This window comes from Diabrotica virgifera, chromosome 5 (assembly GCF_917563875.1).
Source record: "Diabrotica virgifera virgifera chromosome 5, PGI_DIABVI_V3a".
NCBI classification, from domain to species: domain Eukaryota; kingdom Metazoa; phylum Arthropoda; class Insecta; order Coleoptera; family Chrysomelidae; genus Diabrotica; species Diabrotica virgifera.
Window position 1 is genome coordinate 146,045,598 of NC_065447.1, and position 19,912 is coordinate 146,065,509.

Genomic DNA, 19,912 nt, shown 5'->3' on the forward strand with positions numbered 1-19,912 from the left:
CAGTATTTGTGTGGGAAAATCGTTCCTCCAATGACAAGATTGTTTTCTAGGCTAAGTTCTATGAGTTTCTCTCCAATGTTATTTCTATTCCCTAGTCCATGTGTTCCCATGCATGTTTCCACTCCCTTGTTGTCTTTGCCAACTTTCGCGTTAAGATCTCCCATGACTACTAGTATATCTCCTTTGTTCACCTTTCCGATAGTATATGTTAATTGCTGGTAGAAATTTTCTTTCTCATCTTCTGCGCTTACCTCTGTCGGTGCGTAACATTGAATAATGGTTATCTTTCTTATTTGAGAATTGAATTGTGCTACTATTAGTATGTCTGATATAGGATGCCATTTTATTAGCCCTCTTTTTGCCTCTTTACTTAGAAGGATCCCAACTCCATTCCTCCTGTCTTCTTTTATATCGTTTCCTGAGTGTAACAGCACTCCTCCGTTTGATATTGTTGTCTCTCCTTACCCAGGCCATCTTATTTCAGATAGCCCCATAATGTGTATCCTTAATTCTTCCATTTCTTTTACTACTTGCGCTAGTCTTGACGCTTCATACATGGTCCTGACGTTCCAAGCTCCGATTCTGTAACACTTTTTGAGATAAAAGGTATTATTGGGTTTGTTTTGCTTCGCTTCAGTTTCATTGATTTTAGAGTTTAAGGTGAGTGAGTAATCAGCTCTCTGCACCCGAAATAATATTTTATAGTACTTTTTTTTAAGCAAAGCAAATGTTTAAGCATATTTAGTGTCCAAGTCATAGCCAACTAGATAGAATATTGTATGTTTTTATTAATATTAAACACACCAACAATCTTAACTACGTAGGTATTTTGATATATCAACCAGTATTAATAAATTAAGGGTCAGTCGATATTAATATGTATTTATTTTCGAAAGATTATTTATGATTGAATATTTTTACGGCAAACCTAATAAAATTCCACGTAATTTTTGTTGCAATTAATGTTTGGCTTAAAGAACTACGAATAACTTACAGATTAAAGCAGTTAGGTATAGGGAATGCTTAAAAAATAAAAAAGTACTATAAAAAAAGTATGTTACAGTACTTTTTTATTTCTTAAGCATTCCCTATACCTAACTGCTTTAATTTGTAAGTTATTCGTAGTTCTTTAAGCATTAATTGCAACAAAAATTACGTGAAATTTTATTAGGTTTGCCGTAAAAATATTCAATCATAAATAATTTTTCGAAAATAAATACATATTAATATCGACTGACCATTAATTTATTAATACTGGTTGATATATCAAAATACCTACGTAGTTAAGATTGTTGGTGTGTTTAATATTAATAAAAACATACAATATTCTATCTAGTTGGCTATGACTTGGACACTAAATATGCTTAATTAAACATTTGCTTTGCTTAAACATTCTACTATTTTTGAAGTCCCAGTTGCTTTGCTACCATTGCTAATATGAATTTTTCTAATGAGGAACTCATTCAGATGTTTTTTTTTTGTTCTAGGAGAGTATAACAAATAAAAATGTGCTACTAGCAATTACGAGAAATCTGATCGAACAAAAACTATTTTAAATGATTAAAATGAATTAAATGTTAATGTCACTGAGAATCTGTATATTAGTATGAACGTTCTCGTAATCTAAGTGTCTAGTACGTCAAAACTATTCTAGTAAACTTTGAAAAGTATCTCTTCTAAACTTTGAAAAGTTTCTCTTCTTGGCTGTCGTCTATCAGGGAGTTACAGATGATAAATTCTTATTGCTAGTAGTACATTTTTGTTATACTCTCCTAGAACAAAAACTTTACTAATCAGTTCCCCATTACAAAAATTTATATTAGTAATCGTAACAAAGCCACTGTAACTATAAAAATACATAATAATATAATGTCTAATGTTTAATCAAGTTTAGTGTCAAAGCCATAGCCAAATGGGTAGAATATGGTTTGTTTTTATTAATATTTTATGCACCAACAATCTTAACAACGTAGGCATTTTGGTATCTCATCCAATATTAATAAATTAAGGATCATTCTAGATTAACATGTACTTATTTTCGAAAAATTATTTATGATTGAATATTTTCACGGCAAACCTAATAAAATCTGACGTAATTTTTATTGCAATTAATGTTTGGCTTAAAGAACTACGAATAACTTACAAATTAAAGCAGTTAGGTATAGGGAATGCTTAAGAAATAAAAAAGAACTATAAAATATCATTTCATTACAGTACTAAAATACAGGATGTTCCATTTAAGAAAACTCAGATAATACTCATTCCGAGTTTCGACGAACCCTGTATACTCAAATTAAACATTTCGCTATATTAATAATGTTTAATAATAATAGACTATATTAAAAATCACTCGAACATAAATGGAGTTTTTGATATCAAATCAGTACAATTCTACAGGGTGTGAAGTTTGCTAAAAAATTTATAAAAAACCGTAATTATCTTTTAAACTACCCTTTATAATATTACAAAACCTCATATTTTAAGAAAGAAGATATCGAGCAGAATACAAAAATGTAAAAATATACAGGGTGTCCCATTTAAAAAAACGAAGTTCCAGTCAACTTCCGGTATAACCGGAAGTAGCAAAAAGACCAAAATATTTTCATTAAATAGTTCCTACCTCAAAACCCATGTATTCCAATTTTCATGATTCTGTTACCTTTAGTTATCGAGATATTTCTAATAGGCCCCTTATCTGCCTCACCCTATATACAGGGTGATTCATTAAGAATGTCCAATCTTTGAGATGTAGATTCTAGACCTCAAAATATTAAGATTTAACGCAAATCATTTAAATAAAATGTGGCTCGTTACTGAGTTACAGGGTGTTTTATTTAAAAATTTATTAATTATTTTTACCCAGGGCTTTAAAACTATTTGACATACCCTTGTCATACTTGGCAGAAAATATAGGTATAGTATTTTTAGTACAAAAGCGATATTACGTAGGTCAAAATTTTTGACGTAAGAGAACTGTCAAAACATTAGAATGTGACTTTTCCTTATTGCCATGTTTATTATAAACATGGCAATAATGAAAAGTCACATTCTAATGTTTTGACAGTTCTCTTATGTCAAAAATTTTGACCTACGTAATATCGCTTTTGTAGTAAAAATACTATACTGTACATCCTACTAAATTATGATAAATAAACTTTTCTGGCTACTACCAGAGGCGCACGACAGGGGAAAGTGAATGGTTGACCCTTCCCAAATTCTACGCCACTGGCGAAATTGCTATTTTAGCACAATATTTAGATTTTCCAATACTTTCTATGTAAGTACTCTTCATTCGTAACGTTAAAGTCATTAGTTTTCGAGATATTTGAAGTTGAAAATGAAACGACATAGCTATTTTGATTAATGTATTGTGCTCCTTCATTTTTAATTTTAAATATCTCGAAAACTAATGGTTTTATCGGTACAGATGAAGAGTATATTATTTGCATAGAAAGTATTGAAGAATTGAAAAATTGCAATAAAATAGTAATTCCGCCAGTGGCGTAGAATGTGGGAAGGGTCAACCATTCACTTTCCCCTGTCGTACGCCTCTGGTACTAGCCAGAAAGTTTTATTTAACATATTTTAGTAGGTTGTACAGTATCTACACTATCTGCTAGGTATGATAAGGATATGTCAAATACTTTTAAAATACAGGATACAAATAGTTAATATTTATGTAATAGGGATGTTTGATTTAAAAATTATTTGTACCCAGTACTTTAAAAGTATTTGAAATTACCGTATAATACTTGCCAAAAAGTGTAGGTACTGCACACCTTACTAATTTATGTTAAATAAACGTTTCTGGCTATTACCAGAGGCGTACAGGGGAAAATGAATGGTTGAACCTTCCCAAATTGTACGCCACTGATGGAATTGCCATTTCAGCATAATTTTTAGATTCTCCAATACTTTCTATGCAAATAACATATTCTTCATTCGTATCGATAAAATCATTAGTTTACGAGATATTTGAAGTTAAAAATGAAGGGGCACAATACATTAATCAAAATAACTGTAAAGCCGGGTCCAGACACGTGTAACGTGTAATGTAAGATTACGTGTAATTTAGCATCAATAGTGTGGACGTCACACGAACGTCCATACGAATCATTTAACGAATCTTGGTTTCCACTCAGTTGCTACGAACAGCCGAATAGGGATGCCGTGACAGCAAGTTAAGGTACCGCTTTTATTTGTATAAATTTACTAACTGAAGACCGGAAATAACGTTCGGTGCGTCAATGGTGGAAAACTGCTTTGTATCAGAAAAGATCTAGTTTACTTGAGGAACTAAAATTTCAGCAAATGAGTGGCCAATATTAAAACTTTACCCGGATGCCGCTTACCGATTTTGAATATTTATTAACATAGGTAGATTGCATCTAAAACATTAAGACAAGATACTGTCATGAAATCTGCAATTTCAGAAGATAGACTGGCACTAACATTAGGATTATTGACAACAAGAGATTCATATTCTTCTTCTTCTGGCTCCTATCCGTTTCGGATGAAAGAAATCATATTGGCAATCATAACCTTGCTCGCTGCAGTTCGAAACAGTTCCTTGAGGTTTTCTTTAACCATGTTCTCAAATTCCTCAGCCATGATATTCTCCTTCTACCGGGTCCTCGCTTACCTTTGACTTTACTTTGCAATATGGACTGCAGCAGGGAATAACGGTGCTGATTTCTCATAACGTGTCCCAGATACTGTAATCTACAAAGCCACATCTCAAATGCTTCAAGTTTTTTAATAGTGGTGTCTGTAAGCGTCCATGCCTCCGCTCCGTACAATAATACAGCGAAAACGTAACATCTCAGATGTCTCATTTTTGTATTTAGAGATATGTTGTGGCTTTTGAAGATGGAGCTCATTTCGTTAAACACCGTTCTTGCTTTTCCTATGCGGCACTTTATTTCCTGTACATTTGTACATTGCTCCACTGCTCACTTATAATAGTTCTCAGGTAGCAATACTGTTTTAAAGCCTTCGTGCCAATCAAAAATAATACTATAATTGGGATATTCTAATAACCGATCATTGGTGGCTAGTAGAAATAAATGTACTAAATATAATTATAATAATGATAATAGCACATACGATGTACATATTGTACTATATGTACATACATACATATATATTTATATGGTTTTAGTCCTTTTTATGTCAATGATACAGCATGTAACCTATTTTATTAAAAAACCAAATTACGTTTTCTGTGCACGCATCTATTAATAAACATGAAATGCATGCGATATGTAGATATGAAGCATTTTATGTAGGTACATATTTTCCTATTAAAATACATACAGCAGAATTAGTTATTTACTCTCGAAAAAAATTTTTGGATCCCAAATACGGGGGTTTTGTTGGTATAAGCAGGTATATTCTTCAAGCGATTGCTCGCCACACGTCCAAACGGTACAACTTTCACAAACGCCGTCCAAACGAGTGCTGCGAGCGCCTTTGTGTTCACGAAAAAACCGACTGGCGCCGGGTCCCGGCGAGCTTCAGCGCGAATGGTACATGTAATGCTCGCAGTGCCGTCCAAACGCAGAATTCGCGTTTCATTACACGTTACGTTACGCATTACATTACACGTGTCTGGACCCGGCTTTAAGGTTCATTTTCAACTTCAAATATCTCGAAAACTAATGACCTTAACGTTACGAATGAAGAGTATATTATTTACATAGAAAGTATTGGAAAATTTAAATATTGTGCTAAAATAGCAATTTCGCCAGTGGCGTAGAATTTGGGAAGGGTAAACCATGCACTGTCCCCTGCCGTACGCCTCTGGTAGTAGCCAGAAACGTTTGTTTACCATAATTTAGTAGGGTGTACGGCAACTACACTTTCTGCAAAGTATAACAAGGATATGTCAAATAGTTTTAAAGTACTGGGTAAAAATGGTTATTAAATGTTTAAATAGAACACCCTGTAACTCAGTAACGGGTCACATTTTATTTAAGTGATGTGGGTTAAATCTTAATATTTTTAGGTCTAGAATCTACAACTCAGAGATTGGACATTCTTAATGAATCACCCTGTATGTATTTTAAACTTTACTTTAGTAGTATGCTTTGTTAGCAAGAATTATCCGTTTTCGTATTTCCTCCTCCTCGCTGCCATCCTCAGTTTTCTGCATACCCAGGTATGTGAGCTGTTCTACTACTTCTATGTTAGCGTCGTCTATTGTTAAATTCTGCAAGTTTTGTTGGTTCCTTGCTTGTATTAGGGCTTTAGTTTTATCTACGTTGACGGTCAACCCTATTTTTTGGCATTTTCTTCAAGATCCACATATAGTTCTGCGATGTCTCTTGCGGTTCTTCCCATCAAGTTTACATTATCTGCGTACATTACAATCTGCTTAGACTTATTAAACAATAAATTTTTTGGGTTTACGGACATTTTTCTTATGACATATTCTACATAGCTTTGACCGGTTGTATCACAGGAACCACTCACCGCAATCAAACTTTATTTCTTTTAAAAGAAGTGTCCTACCGCGTCCATTCCAACACCGTTTTCTTAATTTAATAGTTGCCAAGATATTATATTTGTTTATAAGCCAAGAAATTGTTTATAACTTTAAAACATTCCTGAGGCCGCTCAAATAGTCCAATTTCAATTCTGTAAAGTATGTTAGACAGGTATAGTGACTTTTTATATGAAAATCATAGTTATTCTGGTGTATCATAATTATTATGATTTTTATTGCGACCGTAAATTGTTAATTAACAATTTACATGTTGCTAAACTATTTGTTCAATTTCCACCGCTTTCTGGAAATATAATCTATACCAAAAAATCTTTTATGTCACCAAGTTATTTAATTATTAATGATAAATAACGACTTAATTAAAATCTTAGTTTGAAATTAAAGATTTTGTCGGGAAATCCCGGATTTTCCGAGAAAATTTTCGTCGAAGCAAATTGGAAAAAAATATCTCTATGCAGAATTAAATTACGGTGAATTTTTGTTTTGGCGTTTTTGGTATAAAGTTAAAATTTTCGGAGTTATAGAGCAATAATTGAAAAAAAACACGATATCGGAGCGCTAATTTGTTCATAAACAAAATAGTACACTTCCTGCGGACTTTGCATACACAATATATTTAATACAGGGTGTCCAGAAACTCTACCGACAAACGAAGACAGGAGATTATTCAGATAATTTTAAGATATTTTAACCTAATTCACCTAGTCCGAAAATGCTTCCTAAAGGAGCTAGAGCTCTTTGAAGATGGCGTCGTGTAAGTAGTTTTTCTTAAATAACTCCAGAACGTTTATATTGAGAAAAACGAAAATTGGTACACATATTTATCTTCCAGAGATAAATCGACTCCATGCATTGCGAATTTCTATTACCGATCATAGGCGTCCGTTTTGGGTGGGGCAACAATTATTTTATCGCATAACTTTTTTATCTTTCAAGTTTTGAGCATTTTTGACTCTGGATTATTAAATTGTGAGATATTCTACAACTAAAAGGTACTCTTGTTTTAGGTCGATAGGATACACCGTTTTCTAGAAAAATCGATTTGAAAAATTTTTCTTTTGAATTTCCAAAAAAAAAATTAAAAAAAAAACTATTTAGAAATCTGAAAACTGGTACGTTTATTTATATTTCAGAGATGAATCGATTTCATTAAATGCGAATTTCTAGTACGGGTCATATGCGTCCGTTTTGGGTAGGTCAACGGTTATTTTATCGCATAATATTTTCGTCTTTAATTTTTAAGCATTTTTGACTCTAGATCAGCGATTCTCAATCTGTGGTACATGTACCACTGGTGGTACAATTCACTACTTGCGGTGGTACACAAAACACAAAAAAAATTAAAATAGTAGTACTTAGTAAGTTTTCATAATACACTCTAAAAATACAGGGTGTAACAAAAATACAGGTCATATTAAATCACATATTCTAGAACCAAAAATAGTTCGATTGAATCTAACTTACCCTAGTACAAATATGCACACAAAAAAAAGTTACAGCCCTTTGAAGTTATAAAATAAAAATAGATTTTTTCCAATATATCGAAAACTATTTGAGTTTTCTTATTGAAAACGGACATGTGGCATTATTATGACAGGAAAATCTTAAAAAAAATTCTGCACCTCATAAAAATTTTATGGGGGTTTTGTTCCTTTAAACCCCCCAAACTTTTGTGTACGTTCCAATTAAATTATCATTGTGGCACCATTAGTTAAACACAATGTTTTTAAAACTTTTTTGCCTCTTAGTAATTTTTCTAACAAGTTTTTATCGAAATATTTTGAATATTTGTCAAATCCACCACATATTTGTATACTGTTAAGTACCATTATAGAGACTCTATTAATATGAAAATTTATTTATAGATTATAGATTTTATAAGTATATTTTGAACCATATTAAAAAAGAAGCTACAAAAAGAAGAAGGCAAAAAAGTTTTAAACACACTGTTTTCAACTAATGGTACCGCAATAATAGTTTAATTGGAACGTACACAAACATTTGGGGGGTGTAAAGGCACAAAATCTCCATAAAACTGTTATGTTAACATATTAAAAAAGAAGCCTCATCTCGATTAAAACTGGTATATCTAAAAAATATTAAGAGGCAAAAAAGTTTCAAAAACATTGTGTTTAACTAACGGTACCACAATAATAATTTAATTGGAACATACATAAAAGTTTGGGGGGGGGGGGTTTAAGGGAACAAAACCCCCATAAAATTTTTATGGGGTGCACAAATTTCACTATAATTTCTTTTTAAGATGTTCCTCCCATAGTCATGCCACATGTCCATTTTCATTAAAAAATCTCCAATAGTTCGATATATCGGAAAAAATCGATTTTCATTTTGTAACTTCAAAGGGCTGTAACTTTTTTTTGTGTGCACATTTGTATTAGGGTAAGTTAGGTTCAATCGAACTATTTTTGGTTCCAGAATATGTGATTTAATTTATGAACTGTATTTTTGTTACACCCTGTATATGTGGTACCAAAAATAATAAAAAGGACTGTAGGTGGTACATGACTCAAAAAGTTTGAGAACCGCTGCTCTAGATTATTAAGTTATGAGGTATTCTAATACTAAAAGTTACTCTTGCTTTAAGTTGATAAAATACACCGTTTTTTTTGAAATTTTTTTTTAAATTTTTATTCAAATTTAAAAAACGAAAAATTTTCAATTCGATTTTTCTAGAAAACCGTGTGTCCTACGGACTTAAACCAAGAGTACCTTTTAGTACTAGAATACCTCACAATTTAATAATCCAGTGTCAAAAATGCTTAAAAGTTAAAGACAAAAAAGTTATGTGATGAAATAACCGTTGCCCTATCCAAAACGGACGCCTATGATCGGTACTAGAAATTGGCAATGGATGGAATCGATTTATCTCTGAAAGATAAATATACGTACCGATTTTCGTTTTTCTAAATTGAAGCGTTCTGGAGGTATATAAGAAAAACTAATTACAAGAAGCCATCTTCAAAGAGCTCTAGCACCTTTAGGAAGCATTTTCGGACTAGGCGAATTGAGCTAAATTGTCTTAAAATTATCTGAAGAATCTCCCGTCTTCGTTTGTCGGTAGAGTTTCTGGACACCCTGTATACAGGGTGTCCCGAAAAGATTGGTCATAAATTATACCATAGATTCTGAGGTCAAAAAAAGGTTGATTGAACCTCACTTACCTATATACAATAGTGCACACAAAAAAAGTTACAGCCCTTTGAAGTTACAAAATGAAAAACGATTTTTTTTTCATATATCGAAAACTCTTATAGATTTTTTATTGAAAATGCACAAGTGGCATTCTTATGGCAGCAACATCTTAAAAAAAAATTGGTGAAATTTGTGCACCCCATAAAAATTTTTTATTGGGGTCTTGTTCCTTTAACCCCCCCCCCCCCCCCCAAACTTTTGTGTATGATCCAATTAAATTATTATTGTGGCACCATTAGTTAAACACAATGTTTTTAAAGCTTTTTTGCGTCTTAGTACTTTTTCGATAAGCCAGTGTTTATCGACATATTTTGAATATTTGTCGAATCCACCACATATTTTTATGTATGGTTAAGTACGATTATAGAGACCTGTTAATAATCTGAAAATTTTTTTATAATTTGCATTTTTAGGTATATTTTGAAAAAGAAGGCACATCTCGATAAAAGGTGACTTGTCAAAAAAAGAGAGGCAAAAAAGTTTTAAAAACACTGTGTTTAACTAATGGTATCACAATAATAGTTTAATTGGAACGTACACAAACATTTGGGGGCTTTAAAGGAACAAAACCCCCTATAAAAATTTTATGTAAATATACTGAGGTGCAAAAAAATCGATCCACTAAAAATTTGGTCAATTTTGATGTTTTGAATTTCCTAAACCTGTTGTCCGATTTAAGTGATTTTTTACCACGTTATAGCCTTATCCATTGACAATATCGATGTAATAATATTGTTGTATACCGGGTGTACGAATCAAACTGTGTTTTTTCTCAAAGTTCACATCACCCTGTGGACTATTCTAGCATTTATAAAATACTGAAATTAAAACCCAACTATAGCCTCAGGTTTTCTTAACATTTTGCCTTTCGATTCAATCGCTTATGTTGAATAATAAAAAAGTTAGGTACTTTAACAACTGGCCATGTTCGTCATTAGTACAGAGTGTTTCTAAATAAGTGCGACAAACTTTAAAGGGTAATTTTACATGAAAAAATAATGACAATTTGCTTTATAATCATATGTCCGCAAACGTTTCGTTTCCGAGATACGGGATGTCCATTTTTTTTTTACAAATTGACGATTTATTTATTGCTTTAAAACCAGTTGAGATATGCAGATCAAATTCGGTGGGTTTTAAAACGTAGTTATTGCACATTTTTTGACATACAATTAAGAATTTTATATTCACCACTGGCGTGCGTACGGGTAATATTATCGGTCATAATACCCGTTTGCGCGCCACTGGTGAATATTAAATTCTTAATTGGATTTCAAAAAATGTGCAATAACTACGTCTTAAAACCCACCAAATTTGATTTGCACATATCAACTGGTTTTAAAGCAATACGTAAATCATCAGTTTGTAACAAAAAATTGAACATCCCGTATCTCGGAAACGAAGCGTTTGCGGACATATGATTATAAGGCAAATTGTCATTATTTTCTCATGTACAATAACCCCTTAAAGTTTTGCGCAAATATTTTAGAAACACCCTGTACTGATGACGAATATGGCCAGTTGTTAAAGTACCTAACTTTTGTATTATCCAACATAAGCGAATGAATCGAAAGACAAAATGTTAAGAAAACCTGATGCTATAGTTGGGTTTTAATTTCAATATTTTATAAATGCCAGAATAATCTACAGGGTGATGCGAACTTTGAGAAAAAAGCACAGTTTGATTCGTACACCCGGTATACATTAATAGTTTGATTGTTTAGCAACAATATTATTACAGGGATATTGTCAATGAATAAGACTATGTGATAACGTGGTAAAAAAATCACTTAAATCGGACAACAGGTTTAGGAAATTCGAAACATCAAAAATGACCAAATGTTTAGTGGATCGATTTTTTTTGCACCGCAGTGTATATTAAAAGAGAAGCCGCATCTCGATAAAAACTGGATTATCGAAAAAATACTAAGAGGCAAAAAAGTTTTAAAAACGTTGTGTTTAACTAGTGGTACCACAATACTGAATTAATTGGAACGTACACAAAAGTTTGGGGGGTTTAAGGGAACAAACCCCCCATAAAATTTTTATGGGGTGTAAAAACTTCACTATAATTTTGTTTAAAGATGCTCCTGCCATAAGAATGATACATGTCCATTTTCTATAAAAAATCTCTAATAAACTGCGCGTCATAGAAAACGGGCACCCTAAAAAATGGGTCATTTTTGATGTCGCGTATCTCCTAAACCTGTTGTCCGATTTAAATGATTTTTTGAATATGTTATAGCCCTATTCTTTGTCAATATCCCTGTATTAATATTTTTGCAAAACAGGTAAATTTTCATTGTATACCGGGTGTACGAATCAAACTGTGTTTTTTTCTCAAAGTTCGCAACACTCTGTGGATTATTCTAGCATTTATAAAATACTGAAATTAAAATTCGACTATAGCCTCAGGTTTTCTTAACATTGTGTTTTTTGATTCATTCGCTTATGTTGGATAATACAAAAGTTATGTACTTTAACAACTAGCCATGTTCTTCATTAGTATAGGGTGTTATAAGTCTAAAGTGTTTCAGGGACTAAATAAGTTCGACAAACTTTAAGGGGTAATTCTGCGTTAAAAATAATGACAGTTTGCTTTATAATCATATATCCGCAAAAGCTTTGTTTCCGAGATAGGGGATGTTAAATTTTTTCTTACAAACTGATGATTTATTTATTGCTTTAAAACCGGTTGAGATATGCAAATGAAATTTGGTAGGTTTTAAGAGATGGTTATTGGGCATTTTTTGACATTCAACTAAGAATTTTATATTCACTATTGGAGCGCATACGGGTAATATGACCGATCATATTATTCGTATGTACACCAATGGTGAATAAAAAATTCTTAATTGTATATCAAAAAATGTTCAAAAATTACGTCTTAAAACCCACCAAATTTCATTTGCATATCTCAACCGGTTTTAGAGCAATAAATAAATCGTCAGTTTTTAAGAAAAAATTCAACATCCTGTATGTCGGAAACGAAGCATTTGCGGACATATGTTTATAAAGCAACCGGTCATTATGTTTTCATGCAGAATTACCCCTTAAAGTTTGTCGTACTTCTTTAGAAACACCCTGTACTGATAAAGAGCATGCCTAGTTGTTAAAGTACATAACTTTTGTATTATATCCATCATAAACGAATGAATCAAAAAACATAATGTTAAGAAAACCTGAGGCTATAGTTGGGTTTTAATTTCAGTATTTTATAAATGCTAGAATATGCCACAGGGTGTTGCGAACTTTGAGAAAAAAACACAGTTTGATTCGTACACCCGGTATACAATGAAAATTTACCTGTTTTGCAAAAATATTAATACAGGGATATTGACAAAGAATAGGGCTATAACATATTCAAAAAATCACTTCGGACAACAGGTTTAGGAGATACGCCACAGCAAAAATGACCCATTTTTTAGGGTGCCCGTTTTCTATGACGCGCAGTTTAGTTTTCGATATATTGAAAAAAATCGATTTTCATTTTTTAACTTTAAAGGTCTGTAACTTTTTTTATGAGCACATTTGTACTAAGGTAAGTTAGGTTAAATCGAACTATTTATGACCCCGAAATGTGTGGTATAATTTATGACCAAGCTTTTCGGGACACCCTGTATACAATTAAAATTATAAGATTCGATTCCAGCAATAAAATTGCTGGTAAATAACTTTTCCCAAAAATCTGCCCAGACTATTTACTTTCTCTATACAAGTTTTGGAATAAGATGAAATTAAAATCTTTAAATAATAAAATAATTAACTTACTTTAAACTCTAACTCACTCTTTACTGTGTGTATCTGCTTTTCAGTAGTAGTAAATTTAGTTTTCCATTCTGCTTGAGACTTCTGAAAATCTACATTGCTTTGGGCTCGAATATCACGCAATTGACTTCTTAAAACTGCTACTTCCCCATCTTTTTCTTTACACTGTACTTTTAGTCTTTGAATTTCAAGTTCAATGCTAGTTTTTTTATTTACATCATCATAATTTGACATACTAGTTGTTGCATGAACTTCCAATTGTGTAGAGCACAACATTTCCCTTGGAGCTTTAAAAATAGTATAATTTGGTAGAATGCTTTCATTTTCATTTCTAGGCTGCTTAAAAATACAATTTGGTTAGAAAATTTGTGAATTTAAAATTGTCAAATAATAAGGGAGGAAATTTAGGTTTCGCAAAGTCCTCAGAACAAGTGAAGCTCCTTTTTCACTTAATATACTGATATGCCTGTTTTATTGACTATAATAAAGCATTCGACAAAGTGTGACATGAACAATTAATGAATGTCCTGAAATCAAAGAAGCTAGATTACAATGACGTCAGGATCATATCGAATTTATACTATAAGCAGTGAGCAAAAGTATGTGTTAATGAACAGCTGTCAGAGGAAATTAAAATTAGACGTGGGGTGAGGCAGGGATGCATACTGTCGCCAATTATTTTTAACACCTACTCCGAAGAGATCCTAAAAAAGCTCTTGAGGGTGAAACAACTGGAATAAAGGTAAATGAAGTTCCCACTAACAACATTAGATACGCGGATGACACTTTCATCTTAGCTGAAAATGATGAAAAAGAAGAGAAACATAAAAACTCATATGAGAACAACATCTTTCTACTAACAAAATGAACTTAACAATAAGGAATACAAGAACCTCCTCCAGATGCACTGAAAAATCCAATACTGATTCAGATTATCCAACAAATCCCAAGGAGTACCTACATGATGGCATGAAATAGCACAGACACTTAAGGAAGATCGTCTTTGAGTAATATGAGGTCACATACACTACTACACTAAATCCATCTACATCCACTCCCACATTACATTTAATGATTTATGCAGCAGTGGCATCAGGAATAAATATTTTTAGACCACACTTTGGAAAGGATACACTTTCCAAGAAAAACTATTAATAATTTTCAATTAGTTTTTGATTGTTGACAGAAGAAACAGAGATATGAAAAATATGATGTAGATGTTATAGCCAACGCCCGAATTTCAGGCAATCCTAGGTTTGACTAGGAAATCCTCAGGTCTGACTGACGGTCTTAGTCAAAGCCCGAAATAAATTACAGTTTCGGTCTTTGACTAGTCAAACATAGGAGAGACAAGTTGGTCAGGCAAAGGTCGAAATTTAATTTTATGAAATCGGGGTTTGACTGGTCAAACTCCGATCAGCTATTAAAATGTCGTAATTTGTTAGATTAGGTTTAATTAAACGTCATTTTTTAATTTGAATGTTTAATGTTTTTATATTGTCGTAATTAAAATAAAAAAAATAGTGTTTATTCTCACATGTTATTATGCCATATCTCAGTTGTCAAAATAACTGTCAAAGTTTAAATACATAATTCAAAGTTTCTCTTCGAATCTTGTGATTTAACCACAGATTATTTAACGTAGATAAAATTTGTTCAGTCCATTCTTGTATCGACATATCGAAGTAATTTAGTACAGCAAAAAAACACCCTGTTCGGGACTGTGACAAGCCCAGTCCAGGAAAACTAATACACAGGTACGCAAATGATGATAAATATATTTTTCAAAATATGTTTCCATCCGGGATAAATACAGAGTTTAGTAATAATTCAATAACCAACCCACAAATGTATCAACAAGTCAACACACAAGGGCAACTAGCCATGAATGTACAAACCACGCCATATCTAATATCGATGTCGCAACCAGCACCAACTAAACCAATGCCACCTAACTTGTACCATCCACTACCACAGACACAAATTCCATTAGTGCCGATCACATATCATAGTTCTGCTTCAAATTATCAATTACAACGATTGCCATCCACCAGTGAAGAAGAGGAAGAAAACAACGAACCAGCTAGCAGCAACGATTGGCAAGAAATTAGAAGCTCAAAAAGAAGAAAAATCAGAAAAACAACAGACAATGCAAACAGTACAAATATTATTGTAACAGAAAATAGATTTGAAGCGCTAGAAAATGAAGTAATCCCTCCCAAGGAGAACAACACAGCAAACCCTCCACCAATTTTCATACACGGTGTACAAGACTATCAAAAAATGGTACAAAAAATTAAGGATGTAGCAGAAAGGGAAGAATATCATACAAAAAGTTTAACTAACAATGTCGTAAAATTAAGTTGTGGCACGCCAGATACATATAGAAAAATGGTTAGATATTTTAATGAACATAACATTTATCACCATACATATCAGTTAAAACAGGATCGAGCCTATAGAGTTGTAATAAAATACCTTCACCACTCTACAAACACCGAGGATATAAAAAACGAACTCCTAAAACTGGGTCATAAAGTTCGAAATATAATAAATGCACAACACAGAATTACTAAAGAGCCACTTAATTTGTTCTTCGTGGATCTCGAACCGGCAGCAAATAACAAAGATATTTATAACTTAAGGGGGCTACAGAATAGAGTTATTGAAATTGAACCTCCCCGAACAACCAAAAATCGCATAATACAATGCATGAGATGCCAATCGTACGGTCACTCCAAGTCATATTGCAATAAACCATTTGTATGCGTCAAATGCGGAGGAGCCCACAATACCACAACTTGTAAGAAGACTAGAGAAACTCCAGCAAAATGTGCATTATGTGGTGGGGATCACCCCGCAAATTATAAAGGATGTGAACATTACCAAAAAATTTATAATATTAATAACAGGTATCATAACAGAGGAAACGTATTAAATCCAGCAATAAATCAAATACATACACAACCCAGAATATATACACAACCCAGGATTCAGAATCAGTATGAAAGTTACGCTCAAGCTGCAGCAAATAATCAGAACAATAACGAAGATACAGCGAGTATACTTACCAAATTTCTAGAAGAGTTTAAAAATTTATTTAACCAGCTAATGCAACAAAACAGTATGGTGCTCAACATGATTTCCATGCTAGTAAATAAAGTAAACTAACAATGTCAAAGTTCATAAGAATTGCCCAATGGAATGCCAATGGTCTTCCTAATCATAAAGAAGATATAAAACTATTTCTGGAACAAAATTTCATTGACATACTACTAGTAAGTGAAACCCATTTTACAGACAGAACCTACTTCAAGATACCTAAGTATAAATTATATTACACAAATCACCCAGATGGTACAGCCCACGGAGGTTCAGCCATATTGATAAGAGAAACTATAAAACATTATGAAATGCTAAAATACGAAACAAATCACATTCAAGCAACATCGATAAAAATACAAACTCTTCCATATGATATAACTGTCACAGCAATTTATTGTCCGTCCAGGCATAAACTTACAAAAGAAGATCTTCTACCCATTTTCGAAACTCTAGGGCCAAAATTTATAGCAGGTGGAGATTACAACTGTAAACATACGCTATGGGGTTCACGCCTAACAACCACCAAAGGCAGAGAGCTAGCAAAAGTTATCCAGGATAAAAGCTACTCATTCCTATCGACGGGATCACCGACATATTGGCCAGCCGATCCAAATAAAACACCAGACCTATTGGATTTCTTTATTACAAACGGAATATCTCAATCATATACAGATGTAGTACCAAGTTTTGATTTATCATCAGATCATAGTCCCATAATTGCCACAATTAGCACAACGGTGATAATCAAAAAACCAACACCTCGACTGCATAACTTCAAAACAAACTGGGACACATACCGGCTAATCATAGAACAGGAAGTAAATCTACTAGTGAGATTGCAAACTCCCGAACAAATAGAAACAGAAACTAATAATCTAATCAACTTACTTCAAAATGCTGCCAAACAGTCTACCCCTCAACCTGGACAAAAAAAATTTTCAACCAACATTCCTCCTGAAATAAAAAGACTAGTAGCAGAAAAACGAAAAGCCAGATCAATTTGGCAAAGAACTCACAGACCAGACGACAGGACAGTTTATAATAACAAAACAAGAAACTTAAAAACAGCTCTAGAACAGATGAGAAACAACTCATTTGAAAACTATGTATCAAACCTTTCGCGTCAAGATAACTCTATCTGGAAACCAATCAAAAACAAAAATAAACCAATAAATACTTCACCTCCAATTCGGAAAAACTCATTACCACCAGGACCATGGGCAAAAAGCAACAAAGAAAAAACTGATTTATTTGCTGAACATCTAACTGAAGTCTTCAAGCCACACGACAATGACCAAGTACAAGAAGTAGAGCAGGAACTAGCCTTACCAATTAATCAACGAGAGCGACTAACTTTAATTACACCGAAGGAGATCAAAGATGAAATTAATCATTTGAATGAAAAGAAGGCACCAGGCACTGATCTCATAACAGCAACAATGCTAAAACAACTTCCTAAAAAAGGTATCATGAAGTTATTGTACATATTAAATGCAATCTTAAGACTTAATTATTGGCCTATATCACTAAAAATTGCCCAAGTAATTATGATACCGAAACCTGGTAAAGCTTTAACGGATGTTTCATCATACCGCCCAATAAGTCTACTGCCAATAATGTCAAAACTTCTTGAAAAGCTGTTACTTAAAAGAATTATGAGCGACCTAGAATTCCAAAACTGGATCCCAGAACACCAATTTGGATTCCGGCAAGGTCATTCTACAGTGCAACAATGCCATCGCATATCAAATGTAATTAATAGAGCTTTGGACAATAAACAGTATTGCACAGCAGCCTTTCTGGACATTAGCCAAGCATTTGATAAGGTATGGCACCCAGGATTACTTTATAAAATCAAAAAATCCCTACCCAACAAATACTTTGACTTATTAAAATCATATCTAAATCACAGAGAATTTGAAACTAAAGTGGAGGATGAACTATCAAACCGTAACAAAATTCAATCAGGAGTCCCACAAGGTAGTATATTGGGTCCACTTCTTTATGTACCGTACACATCCGATTTACCAACCTCTCCACAAGCCACCATTGGAACTTTCGCTGATGACACAGCAATATTTGCAACTGAAGAGGATCCAAGAGCTGCAGTATTAAAACTTCAAGAACACCTAGACCAAATTGGACAGTGGTTAAAGAAATGGAAGATAAAAGCTAACGAAACTAAGTCAACACATATAACTTTCACACTAAGGAAAGACCAATGCCCAAATATTAGCCTTAATCAAGTCAACATACCACAACAGAACATCGTCAAATACCTGGGGCTTCATCTTGATTCTAAATTAAACTGGAAACAACACATTTTAAAGAAGAAGAAACAAATTGAGTTGAGAGTGAAAGAAATAAATTGGCTTATAGGTAGAAAATCTCGACTCTCAATTGAGAACAAACTGCTGATTTATAAAACAGTCATCAAACCTATATGGACGTACGGTATAGAACTATGGAGTTGTGCCAGCAAATCAAACACAAAAATTATCCAAAGAACTCAATCAAAAATTCTACGCACCATCGCAAATGCCCCGTGGTACATTTCCAACCAAACCCTTCATACAGACCTAAACATCCCGTTAGTCAGCACAGTAATTCAAGAAAGAGCCAACAGACATCACGAGAAATTGGAAGACCACCCCAACCAATTAATATTACCATTACTGCAGCCACTAAACAACAGAAGATTGCGAAGATTATGGCCCATAGATCTTCGCTGAAACTGAGGTGAAACCGCTGGGTGATGTACCTCATAACGCCATTTTAGTGTACAATAATACATTGATATATGTTATTGTACTTGTTATCAAATTAGCTTATATAATATGTAATTATGATTGCTAATAAATGCTTACAAAAAAAAAAAAAAAAAATGTTATTATGACATTGTGGCATTGAAAGTTGCACAATACGTTAGACTTTTTACACTTACACACTTTTGAAGAGCATATCTTATTGCAGTAATATTTTATAAAGCCTTGTCCTCCAAACTTAGAATATTTTGTACTAATTTCTCTTAGAGACAGCTTAACGTCTGGAACATCTTCGAAATTAAGAAAATTCTCTTTGCATTTTTTTTATTTGATTTCTTGAAAAACGTTGTTTATTGTTCCGTATTTCGTACCAACTCTATATAAACCCTGGGAATCATACAAGATAAAACAATTGACGGTTTATATAGAGTTGGTACGAAATACGGAACAATAAACAACTTTTTTCAAGAAATCAAATAAAAGAAAATGCAAAGATAATTTTCTTAATTTCGAAGATGTTCCAGACGTTAAGCTGTCTCTAAGAGAAATTAGT

General features: G+C 32.9%; 1 protein-coding gene across 3 annotated transcripts in view; it reads right to left on the reverse strand.

The window, feature by feature from the left end:
• The window catches only part of LOC126884472 (uncharacterized), a 175,648-nt gene that overhangs the window by 139,569 nt on the left and 16,167 nt on the right, over positions 1-19,912 (reverse strand). For 2 of the 3 annotated variants that reach the window (XM_050650409.1, XM_050650407.1), the window contains exon 2: positions 13,493-13,828. In XM_050650409.1, the coding sequence (XP_050506366.1) occupies positions 13,493-13,828 (336 nt within the window). The remainder of the gene's footprint in view (positions 1-13,492; positions 13,829-19,912) is intronic. The other variant, XM_050650408.1, reaches the window with a different exon arrangement.